The 20,182-nt window shown below is 40.2% G+C and overlaps 1 protein-coding gene across 16 annotated transcripts in view; it reads left to right on the top strand.

The window, feature by feature from the left end:
- The window catches only part of CADPS2 (calcium dependent secretion activator 2), a 275,391-nt gene that overhangs the window by 158,290 nt on the left and 96,919 nt on the right, over positions 1-20,182 (top strand). For 10 of the 16 annotated variants that reach the window (XM_025216934.1, XM_025216929.1, XM_025216933.1 and 7 more), the window contains exons 9-12: positions 2,989-3,090; positions 13,596-13,659; positions 15,922-16,045; positions 18,852-18,872. In XM_025216934.1, coding sequence (XP_025072719.1) covers positions 2,989-3,090; positions 13,596-13,659; positions 15,922-16,045; positions 18,852-18,872 — 311 coding nt within the window. The remainder of the gene's footprint in view (positions 1-2,988; positions 3,091-13,595; positions 13,660-15,921; positions 16,046-18,851; positions 18,873-20,182) is intronic. The other 6 variants (XM_025216937.1, XM_025216935.1, XM_025216931.1 and 3 more) reach the window with 1 other exon arrangement.

The raw sequence follows: 20,182 nt of genomic DNA, 5'->3' as shown, positions 1-20,182 counted from the left end.
TCTTTCCCCACCTTACTGTCAGGTGCAGCTTAGCTTCAGCTCAGGCTGGGCTCCCTCCCAGGCACAGAATACATGTAAACTACTCTGTCTGTCAGCACTGACACTACTCCATGACTCCTGCCCAGTCAATCAGCAGTGCTAGCAGGGACTGTGCTTCCACATGCTGTACTCCAGGAAGGAACAGAGACCAGTGGGATCTGACAGTAAGGGGAGGAGGAAGGGAAGGGATAGAGGCTGAGGAGTAGGGTGAAGGGGCAGAGATTGTAGGGAGTGGGAGTGGAGGGGTAGAGGGTGTGGGGAGTTGTGCTGGGGGAGAATGAAGGCTGTGGGGGAAAGTAATAAGAAGTGAAGCAGAGGGCAAGAAGGCCATCTGACCAGCCACCTTACCCTCCCAACTACTATTTTCCCTGCTGGGTGGGACAAATTTAAGACAATGCTCTGATAATTAGATTCTATACCTTAAAAACTAACAAATGTATAAATATTCCTTATATAGAATCTAATTATTGGGGGGGGGGGCATCATCTTGAATTCAGGATTGACTTGGATTCAAGTAAATACAGTATAATGTAACTTAAATTGCCAGCTTTCTAAATGTAATCTCATGAATTCATTAGCTAGTATTATTTCATTATATCAACTTTATTTTGGATTTTTCATGAAGTATTTTATGAATATGAAGGCCTAATGATACCTATTGCCATTGAAAGATTTAGAAAAAAAATGCACTGGCAGAAAGGTTGATATACTCCCATCAGTCTTCAGCATAAGTAATAAATTCATTATATTGATCTTGCATAAATGGAGGACACATTTTACCTGTATATTCCTTTCTCTGGTAGTACATACAAAATATTTTGTCATCTTCACTTTGCTGTTGCCTATCTAAAGTATATTAATGCCACTTGGTGCTCAAACTTCTGACCCTATGCATCACATAAGTAGCAAGGAGCCAGACCTGTGGCAGATCAGTCTGCAGGCTGGATCCTGCAGGGGGTCAGCACACAGTTGCACAAACGGAGGTGACCTTATATCCTTATTTCTATTGAGATTCAATTTTAAAAATGGTATTCAATCTATCTAAGTAATAACAAGAACTTATGCAGGTTATTGCATAGCAGGGTTACAACTCTTTGATCTTGAATAAGATTTGGGGGGTAAAATTCTTCTTGGTGCAAGGCCTTCCATCCCACATAGGAGGAGCTTTCGTTGGAGAGAGGATACTGATGGAAAGATCATGCTTTGATTAGAGAAGTCTGCAACCCTGCCGACTGAAGAAGAAAACTCTGTGCCAGTCCTTTTATGGAAGGGGTAACACTGCCTGGTATGCAGTTAAAAAAAAAGGAAAGGCATTTTGTCTGTTCATTTTTTCCTACCTACAATTCTGAGATGAAACAAATCATGGGAAATTGCAGGAGAAATTATCAATCATAAGCATGTGAAAACAGGTGATTGTAATGAAAGTCTGATATAGCTTTGCTTACAACAAGAGCTAGTAGGTGCTCTCTAAAAGAAATGTTAATAGAGACTAAAATATAAATATATTTGACCTCATTCCATTAGGAATTCACTTGAGAACATTGATACCTATATATATTTGTTCATTGTAGCTTAAGTCACTATTATGCATTATACAGTATATGAGTGCCCTTTCCTTAAGGTATGTATTCCTTTGACAATCCATATTGGGCAAAATCTACTTCCGTGTACAAAGCCAGCACAAGGTATAAACATTGCTTAAACCCCACTTTAAAAAACTACTGAAGGTTTAAGTGGGACTTGAACAATACATAAATCTTACACTAGTCCTCTGTATATAGAGGTATATTTCAGTGAAGAGCATTGCAGATCAAAGCAAGACCTGCAGAGGTATAGTTATGACAGTAATTTATTCTTATGTCAAGTATTTGTTTCATTATGTTTCAACATGTTATGGGGATTCATATTACTTGGTAGGTCTTTTGAAATGCCTATTGGAATATTTTTTTTAAATGTCTGAAGCATAGCTTCCCATCCTCCGATAGCAAATCTGCACTTGTGTTTGCACCCAGAAAGTGGACTTGCAGGTGTCAGTCAAAGGACCTACACTTCTAAGTACCACTTTTGCACCTGAAAAAAGAAAGTTGGAGGTGCAAGTATTCACATTTGCACTCTCAGTTCAGTCTCAGATGCAATTTGCCAGAGTATAAATTACAACCATAAAAAGGGCATCTCTTTAAGGCCATTTACTCATTACCACAACTAAAATCAGGAAGGAAGGTATTTTAAAACAGAACCTCATCTTTTGGGATTTCTTCTGGTAGCTGCCATATGTTTACATGCTACTTCCTTTATATTGAGCAAAACTTCATTTGAAGTGAAAATCCTAGGAATTGGTAGGTCTGGACTGGTGGTATGTGTAGAGATTCCAAGAGCTACCTGCTTAGAGCAGGGAGCTTTTTCATTTAAGTCAGCTTTTCTGCTGAATCAGCAGCACATTTGTTTAGAGTGAGCATCTTAAAAAGCCAAAGAGCTGGAAGTAGGAGGACAAAGATAAGAATAGTCCTAACTTGTTGTACCGGAATATTCAGTTGCATGTGTGAGAACAGCACCCAGCTGGAGAATGGTTTAGGAAGACAGTGCATTGCCTTGAATTGGGCAAGCATGGCTGTTATTGGCGTGCTGTTGATGACAGGAAAAGCTGTAATGATATACCACAGAAAAATAGGGTGGCTAATTAAGCCTGAACTAAGTTCTAAATGTAGTTGATTTTTGAGAAGTTGCAGTCTTGTCCTTTAACCATAGGCATTAAATAATATTGTGCATATTTCACAGCAAGGGCCAAGGACATATGTGTGTCAGGCCATTTTTACACTGAAGCACCATTGTTCAAACAAAAACTGTAGTCTTAATCAACTAAAGCATACCAAGGGTGCAGACAGATTTGGTTTGTATGGTAAATATATAAAAAAAAAGATCAAAAGGTTAAATCAGTATATTGTATTTCAGGCCTGATGGAATTGGAACAGTATCAGTTGAAGAGAAAGAAAGGTTTGAGGAAATTAAAGACAGACTTTCCACCCTCTTAGAAAACCAGATAAGCCACTTCAGGTGAGTGTTTAATTTGCTCAGTGCATAATGAGCTTCATTCAAAAGGGTTTTGACATTGTGGTGAACATAGTTGTGACCAAGGACAAGACACAGTAAATATACCATTTGCTACTTCAGGAAAAGTTCATGGTATAGTAAATATGATATTATGAATTCATTTGGATGTCTGTCAGAAAGATAATATCTACTTCAGCCATAAGTTTGTTGGGATGTAATGTTCACTTAGATTAATTTAATCCTCTGCCTTGGTGTTTCACTAGGTAAAAAATCATATCCCTGATCTTAACCTTACCATTTCCGCCTTTAAAAACTCTAAATGTAACTCTAGTAAATGTCCAAGTGAAAATGAGTGCTTAAATCATGCCAAGTTCTGGAATAATGTTGGTCAGTAAAACCATGTAAGCAAACTGTGTCATAACTAGCTCAGCTGACTTAATTTTTTTAACCTTTGAGCTTATCAGATACCATATGCAAATATCTGCTTCCTAAATGGGCTCATCAGTGTACAGTATTTTTCTGGATATCTACCTTCACCTCTCCTTTTTCAGTTACTAACCTGTACATTTATATATGTTCCCCCAGGCTTCAGTGAACAGTTTGTACTGGCTTTGTTGTTTGAGTCACCTTTTTTTGCTCTTGCCCAGTTCAAAGATTGTTATCAAAGTTATACTACAAAAAGAACAATTACTGATCATATGAATTTCATCCATGATCCCTATGTACCTCATGCACATGACTTTGGATTCATTTGGACAACAGTGCATGCCAGCATTGTATCTGTGCCCTATACATCTTCATGCTGCCCTTCCACCTATGAACATAAAGAACAGAGCAAAACCAGCTGTCCCTCAGCTCCTTCTTGACACTCATAACAGTAAGACAGGAGCTCTGCAGTGTCTGCCTGTTATTCTTTACATTACCTAGTGCTGAGCTATTCAACTTTGCCCGGGCTGGGGGTTGCATACAGTGCCAGCAGGCGACCCTCAGACCGCATACCACTTGGGCATCCCCCAAAGATTCCCCCACCACACAGGCTGTGCCAGCAGCACACAGCCCCCCCCAACACATGTTAATCACTCACAGACCACCAGTTGGACACTCCTGATCCAGTCCTGTTAGTCATGGTGAACACTAACAGTGTTCATATACAAAAGAAAGAAAAGAAAATGTTTTTGTTTTAGTTTAATTTAATCTCTCTGGCAACTATGACAACTTGGCAACAGCAAAGTATCTGGGGTTTAAAAGCTGGTTTCGTAGTCGGTAGGGTCAGAAGGGACCTGAGCAGATCATCAAGTCTGATCCCCTGCCATGGCAGGAAAGAGTACTGGGGGCAAACAACCCCAGCAAGGTGTTCATCCAGCCTCCTTTTAAAGACCTCCAGGGTAGGAGCCAGCACCACTTCTCTTGGAAGTTGGTTCCAGATCCTAGCAGCACTGACAGTGAAGTAGCGCCTCCTGATATCTAGCCTGAATCTACCGTCTGCCAGCTTGTGACCGTTATTTCTAGTCACTCTTGGTAGTGCTTGGGGGAACAGGGACTCTCCCAATGCCTGCTGGCCCCCCCTGACTAGTTTGAAACCAGCCACTAGATCCCCCCTCAGCCTTCTCTTGTGGAGGCTAAACAGGTTCAGGTCTTGTAGCTTTTCCTCGTAGGGCCTGCCCTGCTGACCCCCGATCACAAGGGTGGCCCTCTGGACACTCTCCATGTTGTCTACATCCCTCCTAAAGTGCAGCACCCAGAACTGGACGCAGTACTTCAACTGAGGCCGGACCAGTGTCGCATAGAGGGGGAGGATCACCTCCTTGGACCTGCTCGAGATGCATCTGTGGATGCATGACAAGGTATAGTTGGCCTTCCTGACCACGTCCCCACACTGTTGGCCCTGTTCATTTTGGCATCAATAATGACTCCAAGATCCTTTTCTGCCTCTACACTGATGAGAAGGGAGTTCCCCAATCTGTAGGTATGCTGCTGGTTCTTCTTCCCCAGGTGCAGCACCTTGCACTTGCCAGTGTTGAAACCCATCCTGTTCTCATCCGTCCACCCCTGTAACCTGTCCAGGTCTGATTACAGCCTATTCCTCCTGTCTAGCATGCCCACTTCTCCCCACATCTTAGTGTCATCTGCGAATTTAAACAGGATGCTTTTTACCCCCTCGTCCAAGTCACCAATGAAGATGTTGAACAGTGCGGGCCTGAGGATCGAGCCCTGGGGAACCCCACTGCCCACATCCCTCCAGGTCGAATAAGACCCGTCCACCACCACTCTGGGTGCGGCCCTCCTGCCAACTAGGATCCATCTGACTGTATAGGTATCAACGCCACAGGCTCCTAGTTTTTTAATGAGAATCAGGTGAGAGACAGCATCAAAGGCCTTCCTGAAGTCCAGAAAGATGATGTCCACCACGACACCTGCATCCAAGGATTTTGTGACCTGGTCACAGAAGGGCACCAGGTTGGTCTGATGGGACCTGCCTCTAATGAACCCATGTTGGTTGCCCCTAAGCATAATCTCCCCTGCTGGCCCCTCGCAGACATGCGCCAGGATAATTCTCTCAAAAAGCTTACCCAGGACCGAGGTAAGACTAACAGGCCTATAGTTTCCTGGGTCCTCCTTCCTCCCTTTTTTGAACATGTGGACCACACTGGCCCTTTTCCAGTCCTCTGGCACCACGCCAGAGCACCATGAGTGCTCGTAAAGTCGTGCCAGGGGTCCCGCAATGACCTCTGCTAATTCCCTCAGCACTCTGGGGTGGAGATAGTCAGGACCTGCTGATTTAAATATGTCAAGTCCCTCCAGAAGTTCCCTGACTAGGTCCTCACTGACCCTAGGCCTGGGTGCAACTCCCCTGGGGCCTATGGGGGTTCCAGTGTGGGGAGTGACCTGGTCCCTGCTCAGAAAAATGGGGGCAAAGAAATTGTTGAATAGGTTAGCTTTGCTGTCTGGTGTGATGACCAGATTTTCTAGCTTGTCCTGCAGAGGCCCCACATTACCCAGTCCCTTCTTTTTACCCCCTATGTATTTAAAAAAGGACTTCTTGTTGTCCTTGATCCGGGTAGCTAGTCCCAGTTCCATCTCTGCCTTGGCCTTCTTGACTGCCCCCCTACAGCCCTGAGCAACTGAGATATAGTCCTCTCTGGTGATGGCCCCTCCCTTCCATTGGGTGTACACCTCCTTTTTAGCCAGGACACATTCCGGGATGCTTTTGGTGAGCCATGGGGGTTTTTGCGCCCTCTTGCCCCCTTTGATCCGTGTTGGGATTACCTCCCTTTGGGCTTGGAGGAACGTCTCCTTAAGGAACGACCACTCTTCTTGAACACCCAACTCCCCTCCCCTCCCGGGCCTCAGTGTCTCCCCAACTATTCTCCTTACCTCATTGAAATCCGCCCTCCTGAAGTCCAGGGCTGCTGCCTTGCTTCAGGCCTTTGCCACCTTCCGCTGGATGGTGAATTCCAGCAGGCGATGATCGCTGTCGCCCAGGTGGTCGAGCACCCAGAGACCCCTCACCAGGTTGTCACCCGTAGCTAGGACCAGATCCAACAAGGTGTCTCCCCTGGTGGGGCTGTGCACTTCCTGTGTTAGATGGAGGTCCTGTATCTCAGTTAGAAACCCACGTGAGCAGTCAGACCTGGCTAACTGCTCTTCCCGGCAGATGTCTGGAAAGTTTAGGTCACCCATGATGACCACGTCCTTTGACCTAACTACCTCCATGAGCTGACTTAAGAATTCCCGGTCTAAATCTTCTCCTTGGTTGGGTGGTCTGTAGTAGACCCCCACCATTAAGTCCCTTTCCCCTCAACCTCCTAGTATTCTAACCCAGCGCACTTCAGTGTGCCCCTCCTGTGACCCAGTGCTATTCGTTGAGGATGTGTATTTCTCCTTGACGTAGAGCGCCACACTCCCACCTTTCCTCCCTGTCCTATCCCTCCTGTACAGCCTATAGCCCTTGATATTCACCACCCAGTCGTGCGTTGGGTCCCACCGTGTTTCGGTGAGCCTCACTATGTCTGGGTTGGTGTTAACTAGCAGGAGGAACTTCCCCATACTACAAGCATTAGTGTAGAGGCATTTGAGGCCTCCTGAAGATGTATGCACTGCCCACCCTAATCCCAGTACTACCTGGGCCCCTGTTGCTTACCTGAGTATTTGTTCTGCTTGTCGTCGGTCTAGGCTCGGCTGTTCTTGTGGGTGATGCTTGGTTTAGTGGTCCAAGGCTTCCTCCACCCTCGTCTTCCCCTTCCCCCAACAAGCCTAGTTTTGCGTTCACTTAACAATGGACAGTCCGGTGAAATTTTGCTCTCACTTAACAATGGACAGTCTGGGCTCATCTACATGAGATATTTACTGCAGAGCTGCCTAATTAGCTCCACAGTAAAGTCTCAGTGTCTACACATGCAGCCCTATTAGGCTGCAGTAAATTAATTAAGTCCATAGTAGACACAAGCACTATCCTATAGTGGCATTATTTAGTGCGCAGCAATACACATGTAATGCTGATAGGGCCGGCTGGAGCCCAAAGGTGCTTCAGTGCCGGGGCTGCCTGCCAGCTAGCCCCACATCCATGTGTCCCAGTCAGCTCCTCTGCAGCACATTGAGCTGGATTGGAACAACCCCATGCTGGCAGACTGACCCCCTGAACCCCTGCCAACTGGGGCTGCCCTGACCCGGCTCAATGTACTGCGGTCCCAGATGCACATGTAAACTTCAGTGAGATATGCACCAGAATTTATTGTGTTGCATTAATTTCATGTGTAGGTGCACCCTCCAGGTCCCTATTTTGTTTCTTAAAGGGACATTCATCCCTGACTGACATATACTGCATGACAGTCATTTTCCAAGCGTGTTCAAAAAGGCAGAAAAGCCCACTTAATTGCTCCACTATCTGGAGCAATCTGTGCAATCTTCATAAATACCGAAAAGAAGGACATCAGTCCTTTAATCAGTCTTTCTCCATGAGGGTCCTAATAAGGAGCTTCAAGCTACACTGACCAAGAAGACCACTTCCACTCTGGTACTGATTACCACTTAACAGAGTTAGGAAGCAGCAAAGTTCCAGAACAGAGCTGAGGCATTGGTCATATCTTCAGTGCCTATTCAGTCAAGGCATGAGACTTAAGTCTGACTTTTCAGGGGCTAACATTTGTGAGGCAACCAGTAGCCTAAGGAGGCATCTGGTGCCCTTGACAGCTGAAAAGGTACTGACAACAACTACTGAACCTCAAAACTCACTTCTCTTAAAATTCATCCTTTGCTTCCCAGTGCTTCAGGATAGGCAATTCAAAATGATGTCCCTCAATGTCTAGAATGTTGTCAAGTATTGGTACATATGTCAAGTATTCGAACATAGTGTAAATATGGTACCAAGTGATTTGGGTCTTGATGTGGGCCTAGATATGTGGGTCTAGATTCCCTTTCTTTTGAGACATCAGGAGTAGTGAAAATGAACCACCAGCTACTGAGTTTATTGGTACCGTGGATGAAGAAGGTATATCTCTCATGCTGACTTTATCCCCTAACAAAGTGGTGAGAACACAGCAGAGCAAGGATTCTTCTGACAGGATGACACCCTTCTCAGAAGAGGTAGACTTTTCTGTAGCTCAGTGGTTTCCAGATCATTGGCCCACATGTTTAAAAGAGTTCTGCTTGGTAGCATGCTCACCCAGCTTCAGCAAAGCACTGCAACCTCTCCTCTACCACATGGCCAAATTCATCCTCTGAATCTGATGAAATGGGAAAAAGAGCAGAGCTTTGGGCCTATGCCTACATGATGTTGACCACCTTATCCTGCACAAACATCAGCTGAAGGCCCTTTGGAGTTTATTCTGTCTTGTAGGCAAAATTATTTTCATTTGCATGAAGTCCAAACAATCTTTCTTTACACCCATACAGCATAAGGCAGGTCAGCAGCCAACAACTGCTTTTTGCAGTCAGGGTTGGAGTGCTGAGGTGTAGTGTCTTGAGGGCTACTCTTTGGTGTCTGACTGCCGTAGGAACCATAGCCTCTCTTTGCTCCTTCGATGGGCAGTTAGCACCACTGCATCTAGATAAACATGCTTTCAGTGTCCCTTTGTCAGCCTATTCCCAACTTGTTCCCTTATCTTGCTCCGTACTTACGTCTACAAGATGCTACAGTGGACTTTTTTGTAGTATACAGGAAAAGTAAAGAAACAACGCATGTGTGCACCAGAGGTAGCTACCTAATACAGGCACAGCTCTTTGTTAGTGTTGCAAGGAAAGGCCTTGCCTGTGTAGTTAGATTTTTTTTAAGTGGCATCAAAGCTTCATGTAAAATTAAGATCAAACATAAACCAAGTCTTGTTTCTGGTGCAAGCAGATAACTCGGCTTCATTATCAAGTCTAGCCAGCACCATGTTCAGGATTTCTAGCCAATTTATTTTACATGGGGCATCCTTGTCCCCACAGTAAACAAAACAAGCAAACCTACAAAAGACAAACAAAACCAAAACCTGTGATCTTATTTAGTTTGGACTTTGAGAGGGGTAACCCCGGCTCTGTGCTTCTCCAGCACCACTGCCTCCTCTCCCCCTTGCCCTTTTCTGGAGGTTTTAACCGTCTTTATGACTCCATCCCCATTTTCTAGTCATCAGTTGCAGCCTTCCAGCAAGGCAGACTATTAACCTTATTAACTGCTAACCACCTGCTGATGGATTTCAGCCTCCTGAAGGCTGAGTACATCCTTATACTGGAAATATCTTGTTTTAGCAAATTTTAGACCTCCATATCATCAGGTGTACAGGTGATGATGATAATGGCAGAAAATATAGTATTCTTAAAACTTAAAGGAGGGTGGAAGGGACAAAAGTGGATAGGTTGGGGGGCGCGTTTCTCTCTGTCATCTAATCAGTATTGGGAATATTTCAGAACAGTTAGAATATTGGCTAAAATATTTCACTTGGGACCCCAGAGTTAGGTACTTAAATTCATTAATGAAATCTATGGGAGCCTTAGGTACTCGGCACCTCTGGAAATCAGACCACTTTTTAGACACTTAAGTTTTAATATCCAACAGCTAAAGTAAGGTTGAGACAACAGGGAATGATATGGACTTAGCAGGAACATCCTTCCTAGTACCCATCCATGTGTTTCTGTTCTCTTGTCAGTCATGGCTCTACTGGTGCTTGCAGCCTACATATTCACCCCTGCCCTGTTTTTTTCAGGTTATGCTCCTCAAAGAGAATATAATACAATACAGCCAGATCAGCTAGGCTTCAGATTCTAGAAAGACAAGAGGAAGAAAGTGGCAAAAGAAAGAGCAGCTCATCTCTGCTGAATTAATCTTATCCTCTTTCACCAAGGCAGTAAATTCCTCAGGACTTTGTTCAGTTGATGGCTTTACAACAATTTTATCAAGTGTGTGTGACAGAGACTCTTGAGAATACCCCTGGAACAAATGCAGGAAAAACCTCACAAACTGCTGCCCACCTTGGATTCTTCTATGTCATGAATATCTTGCACTCCTCTGTACATGATGGCTTACTGTTGTCAAAATTAAAGTTCTGTTAGGACCTGCAGGAGACCTGTGGCCATGCCAGCAACCTCTGGTCACATCCAGGCAAGCTTACAACAGGTGTCAGAGACATAGGTACCTTTGATGTCTCTTCCAAGAGACACAGATATCTTTATTTCCATACAGGGCTCTTTTGTGGGAGCTATGGTCCAGGAAAGGTTGAAGGAACAGGGGGCTGCTAAATCTGTACAGAGAGAGGGAGACTAAAACTGTTCAAATACACTGTTTGCCATTACTAATTAACAAGTATTTCTGTCCTGATTACAATTACTTGAATTGGGATCAACAGAACAGACAGAGTATTTAAAGACCATCATACGCAAGGATGCAGGGAGCATTTGGTAGCCTTTACATCTGATAGAGCAATGCCTACAGTGGTGGGTATAAGAAGGTGGCTTCCTGCCTCAATCTTCAGGAATTCCCAGAGAGGTTCAAACATCTCAAACAATTACAAAAGACCTTCCCTTTGATGGCAATAAACTTTTTTAAAATTCCAGATGGTTGAGGCCTTCCATTTCTTAAGGGACTCCCAAGGCAACTGTAAATTCTCCTAACCTCCTTGTTTCAGCCCCAAGAAAGAAACAAACAAAATTTCAGGCTACCTGCAGGCAGTGTTCTTCTGTTCATTACTTTAACTAGTCTTAAGGGACTTCAAAGGCAGTGAGAGAGAAGAAAAAGTTCTAGTAATGATGAATCTCTGTATCCTTTTCTGCCCTTCACTTTGAGTCCTATCATGCATCAGGGACAAGAGTGTCACAGGAGCACTCAAAGATCATTTATTTCTACTTTTCACCCTGGAATTGGATCATCTCTGGCTGTTGGGCCCTGAAAACTGTAAACAAGAGCTATTCTATCCATTTCCAGTCCTGTCCCTTGGTATACCCCTTTTCTTTCCTTTTTTTTGTGTCTTTGTGACTAGGTATTTAGCAAAATTCAAGGATCTGTTGGAATCTGACAGGGCTGCTCCTCAAACTTCAACCTCTGGGCTGTCAACCACACACCTTAATGCCTACATTACCCCAGCCCCTATTTGATAACTGTCTTCTAGTTACTAGCAATGGAAACCATGTGGACAGTCATTCAAAAAAGAAAGAAAAGTTATGTACTTTACAGTACCTTTGATTCTTAAACATGTTCTCCACATGGACTCTTGTGCTTTGTCCACATTATTTGGGTCCACAAGAACAGCATCCTACTGTTCTCAGGTGTTGTGTTGATGAAAGAACAGATTGAGCTTCCTGTGGAATTTCTGCCTGCTCATGTGAAAGGCACAAGGTCATCTAGGATTTGGGTTTGGCCTGAATAGACACTGCTGATTGAAAGAATCCAATCTTGCATGTATAGGACTCATGCATACCAGGAGGGAGTCTGTGTAGACAGCTAATCTTGGAAAATAATAGATCTGTATGGTAGGGAACCTTACTGCTCTTTATTTTTACTCCACCATAACTCAGAAATAGCCATAATTTGTGTTTCCAATTTCCTAAAAAGTTATCTTTTGGTCAGACACAGTATGCAGCAATGAAGCCTATTAGGTATTTGGAGAAAGTATGAATGTCTGAATATAGGTAGTTGTAATGGAAATTGCTTAGTAGGTCTTAGCTTTAGTGACTGTAGTAATAGAGAATTGTAAATGTTAATTAGGGCTCTGTATACTTACTTAGTTTATAGCATTGGCTCAGAATTATATGTACTTTAAAAGTTCATTACATTATTTACAGCAACACTTTAGGACATACCCAGTGGGACCTCATGATTTGAAATGCTAAATGTTATCTAGGGATCAGTGGCATTTATGTATGAACTGTGTCACCTACGGGTTAATAGGAGTAAATAATAGGAAAGACAATACATGGATTATGCAAATACACTGAGGAGGCAGGAGGAGGCAAATAAAGCAGCCAAATTTGTATTTTATTTATAGATGGATTAAGACTAAGGAAGTACAAGTTGATTAAATCTGTTTTGCTAATTTATTAATGCCCACTAAGAGTTACTAACACAGAATAAGCAAGCAAAATAAAGCAGGTAGTAAATTGGTGCTATGTCTGCTAAAATGATTTGTCTGACCTTGTTTACAAGAATCTATAATGTCAGTCAAAGTGATTTCTAAAACTCATCACTCTGAATCCAATTGTTATTGGAAAAATGTTAGAAAATAGGGCTACCATTTTTGTTAGTAATAATAAACAATCACATATAAATAATCTCAGCAAAGTAGAAAATCCCTTTTTCAATTGGGGCTATCCCAGCAAGCTTCACAGATAGGATTAAGAGAGTTTTAGAATGAGCTCTACAGCTTGTAGGAGTGGCAGCACTTTAGTTTATTTTGTTTCATCTTTTGCATTTTTGGTATTGTTATTCTTTTAGTAGTTAAAGACTATAAGTGGGCTAGTGCTGTACAGGGCACAAAAGGCAATGAGGTTTATGTCTGGTAGGATTTACAATTTAAACCAAAATAAAATGTATTTTAATGATAAATGATTTAGTTAAAGCCAAAAAAAAAGTAATTTGCACCCATTTATGCAGTTTCCTTCCATTGTTAAATCAATACCAAAACAGGGTATAAAGAGGTAGAGTGAGCCTTATAATAAATCTCATTTTCTTACAGAGATTCTTAAGGTGTTAAGGTCAGAAATGACTTGCCTGTTCAGCAAGATGGGAAGCAGTCTAATAAAACCCACAGCTATTTGTAGATATCCTCCACTATTCAGTCACTGGGCTAATTTCTTCTTGCCTTTTAAACTTTCCTATCCTTCGGGCCGAGCAACAAGCGCTCTGATTTCCTTATTTCAGTCCTCCATATTGGATTTGTGAAAAAATATAGAAGAATCATTTATCAGTGTTCAGTATATATGTCCCTTCCAATAATGCAAATGAAGGAGTAGTGGGAAAATATATACCCATTACGCTTACATTCTTAACTTAGATATTACACTCTGGATAATTTATCCTGGTTTTGTTTTTGTTTTTTAAGATACTGTTTTCCATTTGGACGTCCTGAAGGAGCTTTAAAAGCCACACTTTCATTACTTGAAAGGGTATGTCTTTTTACTTTATTTTAACTCTAGGATATTTCATCTGTATGTTCTTTTATTATTGAGCTAGCAGGAATATCCACTAAGATACCATACTAGTGGTTTTATTATATGCTAAATAATTGACAAAGTCTAATAATAAAATATATTTACCAGAACTTTCTCTTAAGTCATTGCAAAGGTTCCCTGTGTCTTTATCATTTAGTTATTATGGTCACAAAATATTATGATTATATCTTGAAATATAACCTTAAAAATATCCATATAATCTAAATAAACCCATTGGAAAATCAAAATTTGATTCACTTTATAAAGAAAAAATTTAGATTTATCTAAATTGGCAAGGGAATATAAATGTAACATATAAATAAAACTTGGCTACAACAAATTCCACAGAACTAGCTCCTGCGGAGGGTAGACAATACTAACAGCATTTATGCTCCGAGCTTTAAAGTCCAGGAGACTGCTAAGACAGTGAGCTAAAGCAAGATATTCTGTTTTTTCTAGACAGTTATCCCATCGTCTGTAGCACTGTCCAGCCTTTGGATGGTACTGGTCCATTGCCTGATGCATCCAAAAAGGGGAAGTGACAGCAATTTTGTGCTATTGCAAAATTCTGCCAGGGCCTATACACTATTGCGTGATCAATTCTATATATTTGGTTTTAAATGTGATTTCATTTAATATCTTGCCATATATGTAGACTTCATTTTTGTGGAACTAATATTTCTATTTGTGCTAGTACAGTTGCAAAGGGCCAAGTTGAATTAGGGAAAATGTGCCTTCCTACATCTGTGAGCATCCTTTTATTATACTTACCTATAAACATTGTTGGCTCTTCCTTTCTGGTTTGGACTCTTGAGTTCAAGTGTAGAATAGACATATTTGTATAAAATCAAATTGAATTTTGGTACACCTAAGTATGGATAGTCAAGGACAAACAAGAAAAGAAAACTAATAGCTAAATTACCCATACAAGTAAAATATTAATATGCGTTACCTCTATTGCATTATTAAATACACTGTTGGAGACTTGGGTACATACAAGTCCCTTGGTATTACGCAAAGAAGATATTTTTTAAATTACAGATTAAGTTATCTGAGTCCAGTTTACCTCATTTTAACTGAGTCTTGAGTTTTTTCAAAGCCATATTGAAATTTGTCAGCAATTAATTGTTTCAAAAAGTAATTAATTTGTCAAACTTTAAATCTTTATTTGCAGTATTTATAATACAAAATATAAATAGCATTTTTGTAAGTTTGACATTTTATTTAAATTTAAACTAGTAGAGGCCACCATAACTGTAAAAATTCAAGGGACATTCTGATTCAATTGAAGCCAATGGATAAATTCCATTAACTTCCAAAAGGTCAAACTGGAAGACTTTTACAGATTAGTAGATTTAAAAAATAAATATTAAAAATGTTAGTCTTTTTTTTGACCTAGCCTTCTAGCTCACCGTAATAAAATATTACAACAAAAATCTGGTACTCTGCCTAAATAGCTAATCCTTTTGAACAAGTATATGTTCTGCTGAATTTTAATAACTGTATGAAGGAAGAAGAATAATCAGTGATGATAAGTCTTGACAGTGTTTTTCTTCTTCCTTTTTAAAATTGCCAGTTGATTTAATGTTCATGAAATTGTGGGGTTCATTTCACCACTAAAAACTGAACGTAATACAAAAAGGGTCACATGGAAATGGCGCTGTCCCTATCTCTAGCTGTAGTTTAATCTAGACTTCAGGACTTCTGGTATTCCATTCTTGGTTCTCACTCAGAGACTGACAATCATGCTGAATGGTGTCAAGCTGTAGATATGATCTTATAACTTCTGTAGATGAGGATAAAGGTGAAACCATCAGACTAACACAGGGATGGGCAAAATGCAGCCCGGGGGCCGGATGTGGCCCGCCAGGCCATTCTATCTGGCCCTCGAGGCCCCTAAAAAATTTAGAAAATTAATATTAATCTGCCCTGGGCTGCCTGTCATGTGGTCCTCAATGGCTTGCCAAAACTGAGTAAGCAGCCCTCTGTCGAAAATAATTGCCTGCCCCTAGACTAACACAACCCCCAAAACAAAGTTAGAACTCAAACCTCTAGAGACAAATACCTATTTTATTAACCGACTGGACCACTGATTGAAATGATTCCTCTTTGATTTTTGCCTTTAATTATTAGCAGATCTAAAATAGTTATTAAATTCAAATTATGTTCTGGAGCTTTGGGTAATGTGCAACCAAGTAATATGATTCTCTGGCACAGGTTTTAATGAAAGATATTGCCACTCCCATACCAGCAGAAGAGGTGAAGAAAGTGGTCAGAAAATGTCTGGAGAAAGCTGCCTTGATCAATTACACTCGACTTACAGAATATGCCAAAATAGAAGGTGAGTATAGTGATCAACTGCCAAAGTGACTGTAAAAGCCAACAGTGCCTATTAACTGAATATTCTGTGAGCAGCCTTTTCCCTTTCCTGAACAAACCTGTACCACAGCAAGGGGAAATGTCTCATTAAAATCTCAGCTGGTGAACTATAGAGCTTTTTCCTATTCATTGCTTTAATATGCCTCCTGGGAACCTGCTTGAACGAAATACCCAGATCTTATGTTTAAGTTGTCTTTTGTTCTTATTTTGAATTTTTATCAAATATAAATGTGTGCTCATGGCTAATTTTTACCTTCTCTAAATATTCCTAATAAACTATTGACAGTGTACTCTTTCCTAATCAGCACCATGAAATTTGGAAATCAAGGCAAGAGATGTCTTTTGAATACCTTAGTCAGGCACATAAACACAATTTATGCTTGTCGAGTTGTCATTGTCAGAGATGGAAAAGTTACTGGTATATATATAGTAAGATATAATCATAAACTGATAAAACCTCAATGGCCTTTTAATTATTATAAATATACTAACAGAAAATAGCTTTCATGATAATATTAGTTTTTTCTATATTTACAATTGATATATATTCCGGAAAATGAGATTAATCAGGGTTGTTGCTAGGAAATCGGTATTTTGTTATATAAAAGGTTATTGTAATATTGTAAAAATTCTGTAAAACAGTAAAGTATGCTAACAGTAAAATAATTTGACAGTATTCAAATGCAATAATTATTTTCCAGAAAGCATATAACAGTGTCATATAATGATACAGATTTAAATTCTAGAAATAGTAAATCCTGCATAAATATATATATTTTTAATATAAACCGTAAATGTGTGTCAGATTACAGGAAACAGAACATAACGTTGGCTTAAAAATTCCATGGTATGTTAACATAACATTCTGTTTTAGTAGAATTTATTTCTGGTAATACACTGGAATTAAATAGTCATAATATCAAACCCCATAGATATGAAGGAGGGTGGTGTATTTAGTAGTGTTATAAAATCAACTTTTTGTCTTATTTCAGCTCTGGTCAAACTCACTGACAAACATGAATTAACCAATCTCATGAGTGATTAACAAAAAGCCATCTCATCACTATAGCAACCAATATTATATCATGGGAGTAACAACATGAAACTACCTTAGTAACCAGTTTACCATAATTAATTATGATATCATGTTGTGTTAAAGAAAGAAGGATGAATATTGGTTCTTTTCTGGAAAATGAGAAAGCAAAGATACCTTTTCTGTCTCAGATTTCATTTTTCACATTTATAATTGGAATTTTTGCTCTTAAATTATCTTGAACATTTAGTAAGCATATTGGAATAAAATAGAAATATTTTAGAGAGAACCATAGCTGGATGTATAGGTTGTGGGAGCACTGAAAGAGAAACAAAAACAAATAATACAACGTTGCACGGATGTTCCAAATTTTATTCTGGAAAAGTGTAGGAGTGCATTTATTGTTAGTGTGACCAGGAGTAGGGGAGCAGGGCACCAGTCCTAGGTATGGATTTAGAGGGTGGCACCAAAGGAATCTGTGCCATTGAGGGGTGCTGCAGCTGGTGTGCAGGGAGCCAGTTCTGTAGCTGCAGCAGTCTGAACCCATTCCACAACACGCTGAGCAGCAGCAGCCAGAGTACAGTGAGTCAGGGAAGACTCTGCCACCTTTCCTACCCCCAACCCATTCCTGGGTGATGAAATAGCTAGCTACACCTCTGCAAATTATGCAAAGTAAAGGACCAAATTCTGCACTTCAAAGCATGCATGTATTTGCTGAAGTAAAACTGAAATTGCAGGAATTTGGCCTCATAGGTATTTTAACTGAAGTGATTTTTTTCTGTGTTTTATCAAGACACCGCTCCCTACCTAATGCATAAATAGATTTCTCCAAGTGGATATACAGACATGTAATAGTAAGCCCCATGTCAAAAGTCAATCTTAAAATTCTTTTTTCAAGTGTACTTGCCTCAAGAAGACATACCACCTTAAAAAATGAAGTAGAATGCTATTGGAGGTAAAAGGCTCCAGCTTCATAAGATCCAACAAAAAACCCCTTACGTACCAACTTTCAGTTTTAAAAAGGCCTGTATCCCTCTCTTCTAGTACTGAGGTTTCATAAGCCAAAATCATATGCTTAAGCCAAAATCTTATTGGCAGACACTTTATCTCTGTGTTGATTCTAGACTTTGCACCCTGAAATGGACTTCTGTCTCCTTATAATCATTAGTCATTTTTTATTAGTAGTACCACATCAGAAGTATCTAAGTATTTTCTAAAATATGCCTAAGAATTTCATATGTAATTATCATATTGGAATTGGGCCTGATCCCAAATCTGTGAATATTTCTCTAGTTCCTGAATATTTCTCTAGATCCCAAATCTGTGAATATTTCTGTAGTCAGTAACTTCCCTTCACTCTCTCAGAAATCAGTCTACTACATGTACATTGTTCAGTGGTGATACTGGCCTTAAACTAACGATGATCAAGTACAGATTAAATCCACAAGGATGGTTATAACAACAGTAATAGCCTTATCCTGTTTTTACTATTATTCATTTCACCAACTTCTCAGAGTATGTGATGTATATTCAGGCTGACTCAATGGGCATAAACCAGAAAGAGAATTGTTTTCAAAGTACAGTATAGTCAGATATGAGTAGCACATCAGCATTTTAAATGGACAAAACATTGAACTACTGTGTCTGATGTTTGTTGCACTTAAATTAAGTTAAATTAAGTACCTTATTTTTATCTGATGATGTTTTTCTTCATTTTCTTTTTTTTATATTTTAGCAACAACAGAGAAGGATCAAGGTGATTTTTTTGTGTGTGTACGCATGCATGTACCACAGTTTTCTGTGTACTGTATTTCCTTTATCATTTTTGTTTAATTCATCAACATTTTGATACAAACATATACACAAATTACAATTAAACTGATTATATAGTATAACATGTATTGTTCATGATAGTAAAAAACACATATGATGTATACTGTTGATTAATAAGCTAGATAATTGTAAAATTCTGCAATGTCTAAAGTTTGATGTGATTGTGAAAAAATATTTTAACACATAGGATTTTGTCTTTAATTGTACACATGGGAATTCATTAATAGCTTATATTTTATTTGTCTCCATTTGTAAGTAAAGGGACATAGTCAACATTTAGGTTTTCCGGGGGGATGTATATCCTTACACTTGTTCTCTGATTTAAATCTGTTGTTATCGCTGTGATCTATGAAAGTTCTTTGGATTAAGTATTGAGGTAAAGACTTCAGGGAATGGAATAAATGGAATTGTATCCCCTTTTCTTAAAATGTTAATGGAAAGCAGCAGAGAAAATATTTTTGAAAGGTAATATTAACTTATTGTTTGCACTTGAAACATTACAGCATCTTATTATGTAAAAGAACTGGAAAGTGAAAATGATTTAAAATGTAAGTGGATTTGATTTATGTTTGTTGTTCAAGCAAAGTGAACTTAATATACATGAGCATTTCTGCAGTGCCCATTTCTTCCCCATTAATGGAGGGGTAACTGAAGCCGTGTGTCAGTGATGCAGACAAGTTTACTTCTGCAATCAGATCAGACTAATTTTGTTGACAGCTAATCTCATAGGCTAGGGACAGAAATTACATATAAACTGCTATAAGTGATTGGAAACAGGTTGAAGTCTGTTACACAACAGAAATTCAGTGCACATAAATGACTTTCGAAATGGCTGAAACTAGTTTAAGATAAACCTGGATGGATGTAGTATCAGACTTAACTGATTTAGATTAAATCAGTTTATTAAACTTCTGTCACAGATCCCTGCCAGGTTCAAGTCAACTCTCAGTCCCCCAGCATGCCAGGATGCTTTGCACCTTCCCTGAATCCCCTCCCTCCCTCGCAGGGTGGGCAGGCTAGCCTTGTCCCAAGCTGTCTGTTCCAACCAAGCAGAGAGGTGTGCTCTAGTTCCCTCTGGCTTCTGGCCTGAGCCACTGCAGGCATGTGGCACATTTCTGAAATCAAAGTTGAATGTCTGTTCACTTCCTTATCCGTTCAGTCTATTCAGGGTAGTAGTCTGAAGATTGAATCAATTCAGCCTCAGGCTTTTTGACTGTCTGTGCTTAGTCATTG

Source organism: Alligator sinensis, unplaced genomic scaffold, assembly GCF_000455745.1.
Source record: "Alligator sinensis unplaced genomic scaffold, ASM45574v1 scaffold908_1, whole genome shotgun sequence".
Classification (NCBI taxonomy): Eukaryota; Metazoa; Chordata; order Crocodylia; family Alligatoridae; genus Alligator; species Alligator sinensis.
Note: the sequence above shows the minus strand (reverse complement) of the source record. Positions and strands in the feature narration are given on the sequence as shown.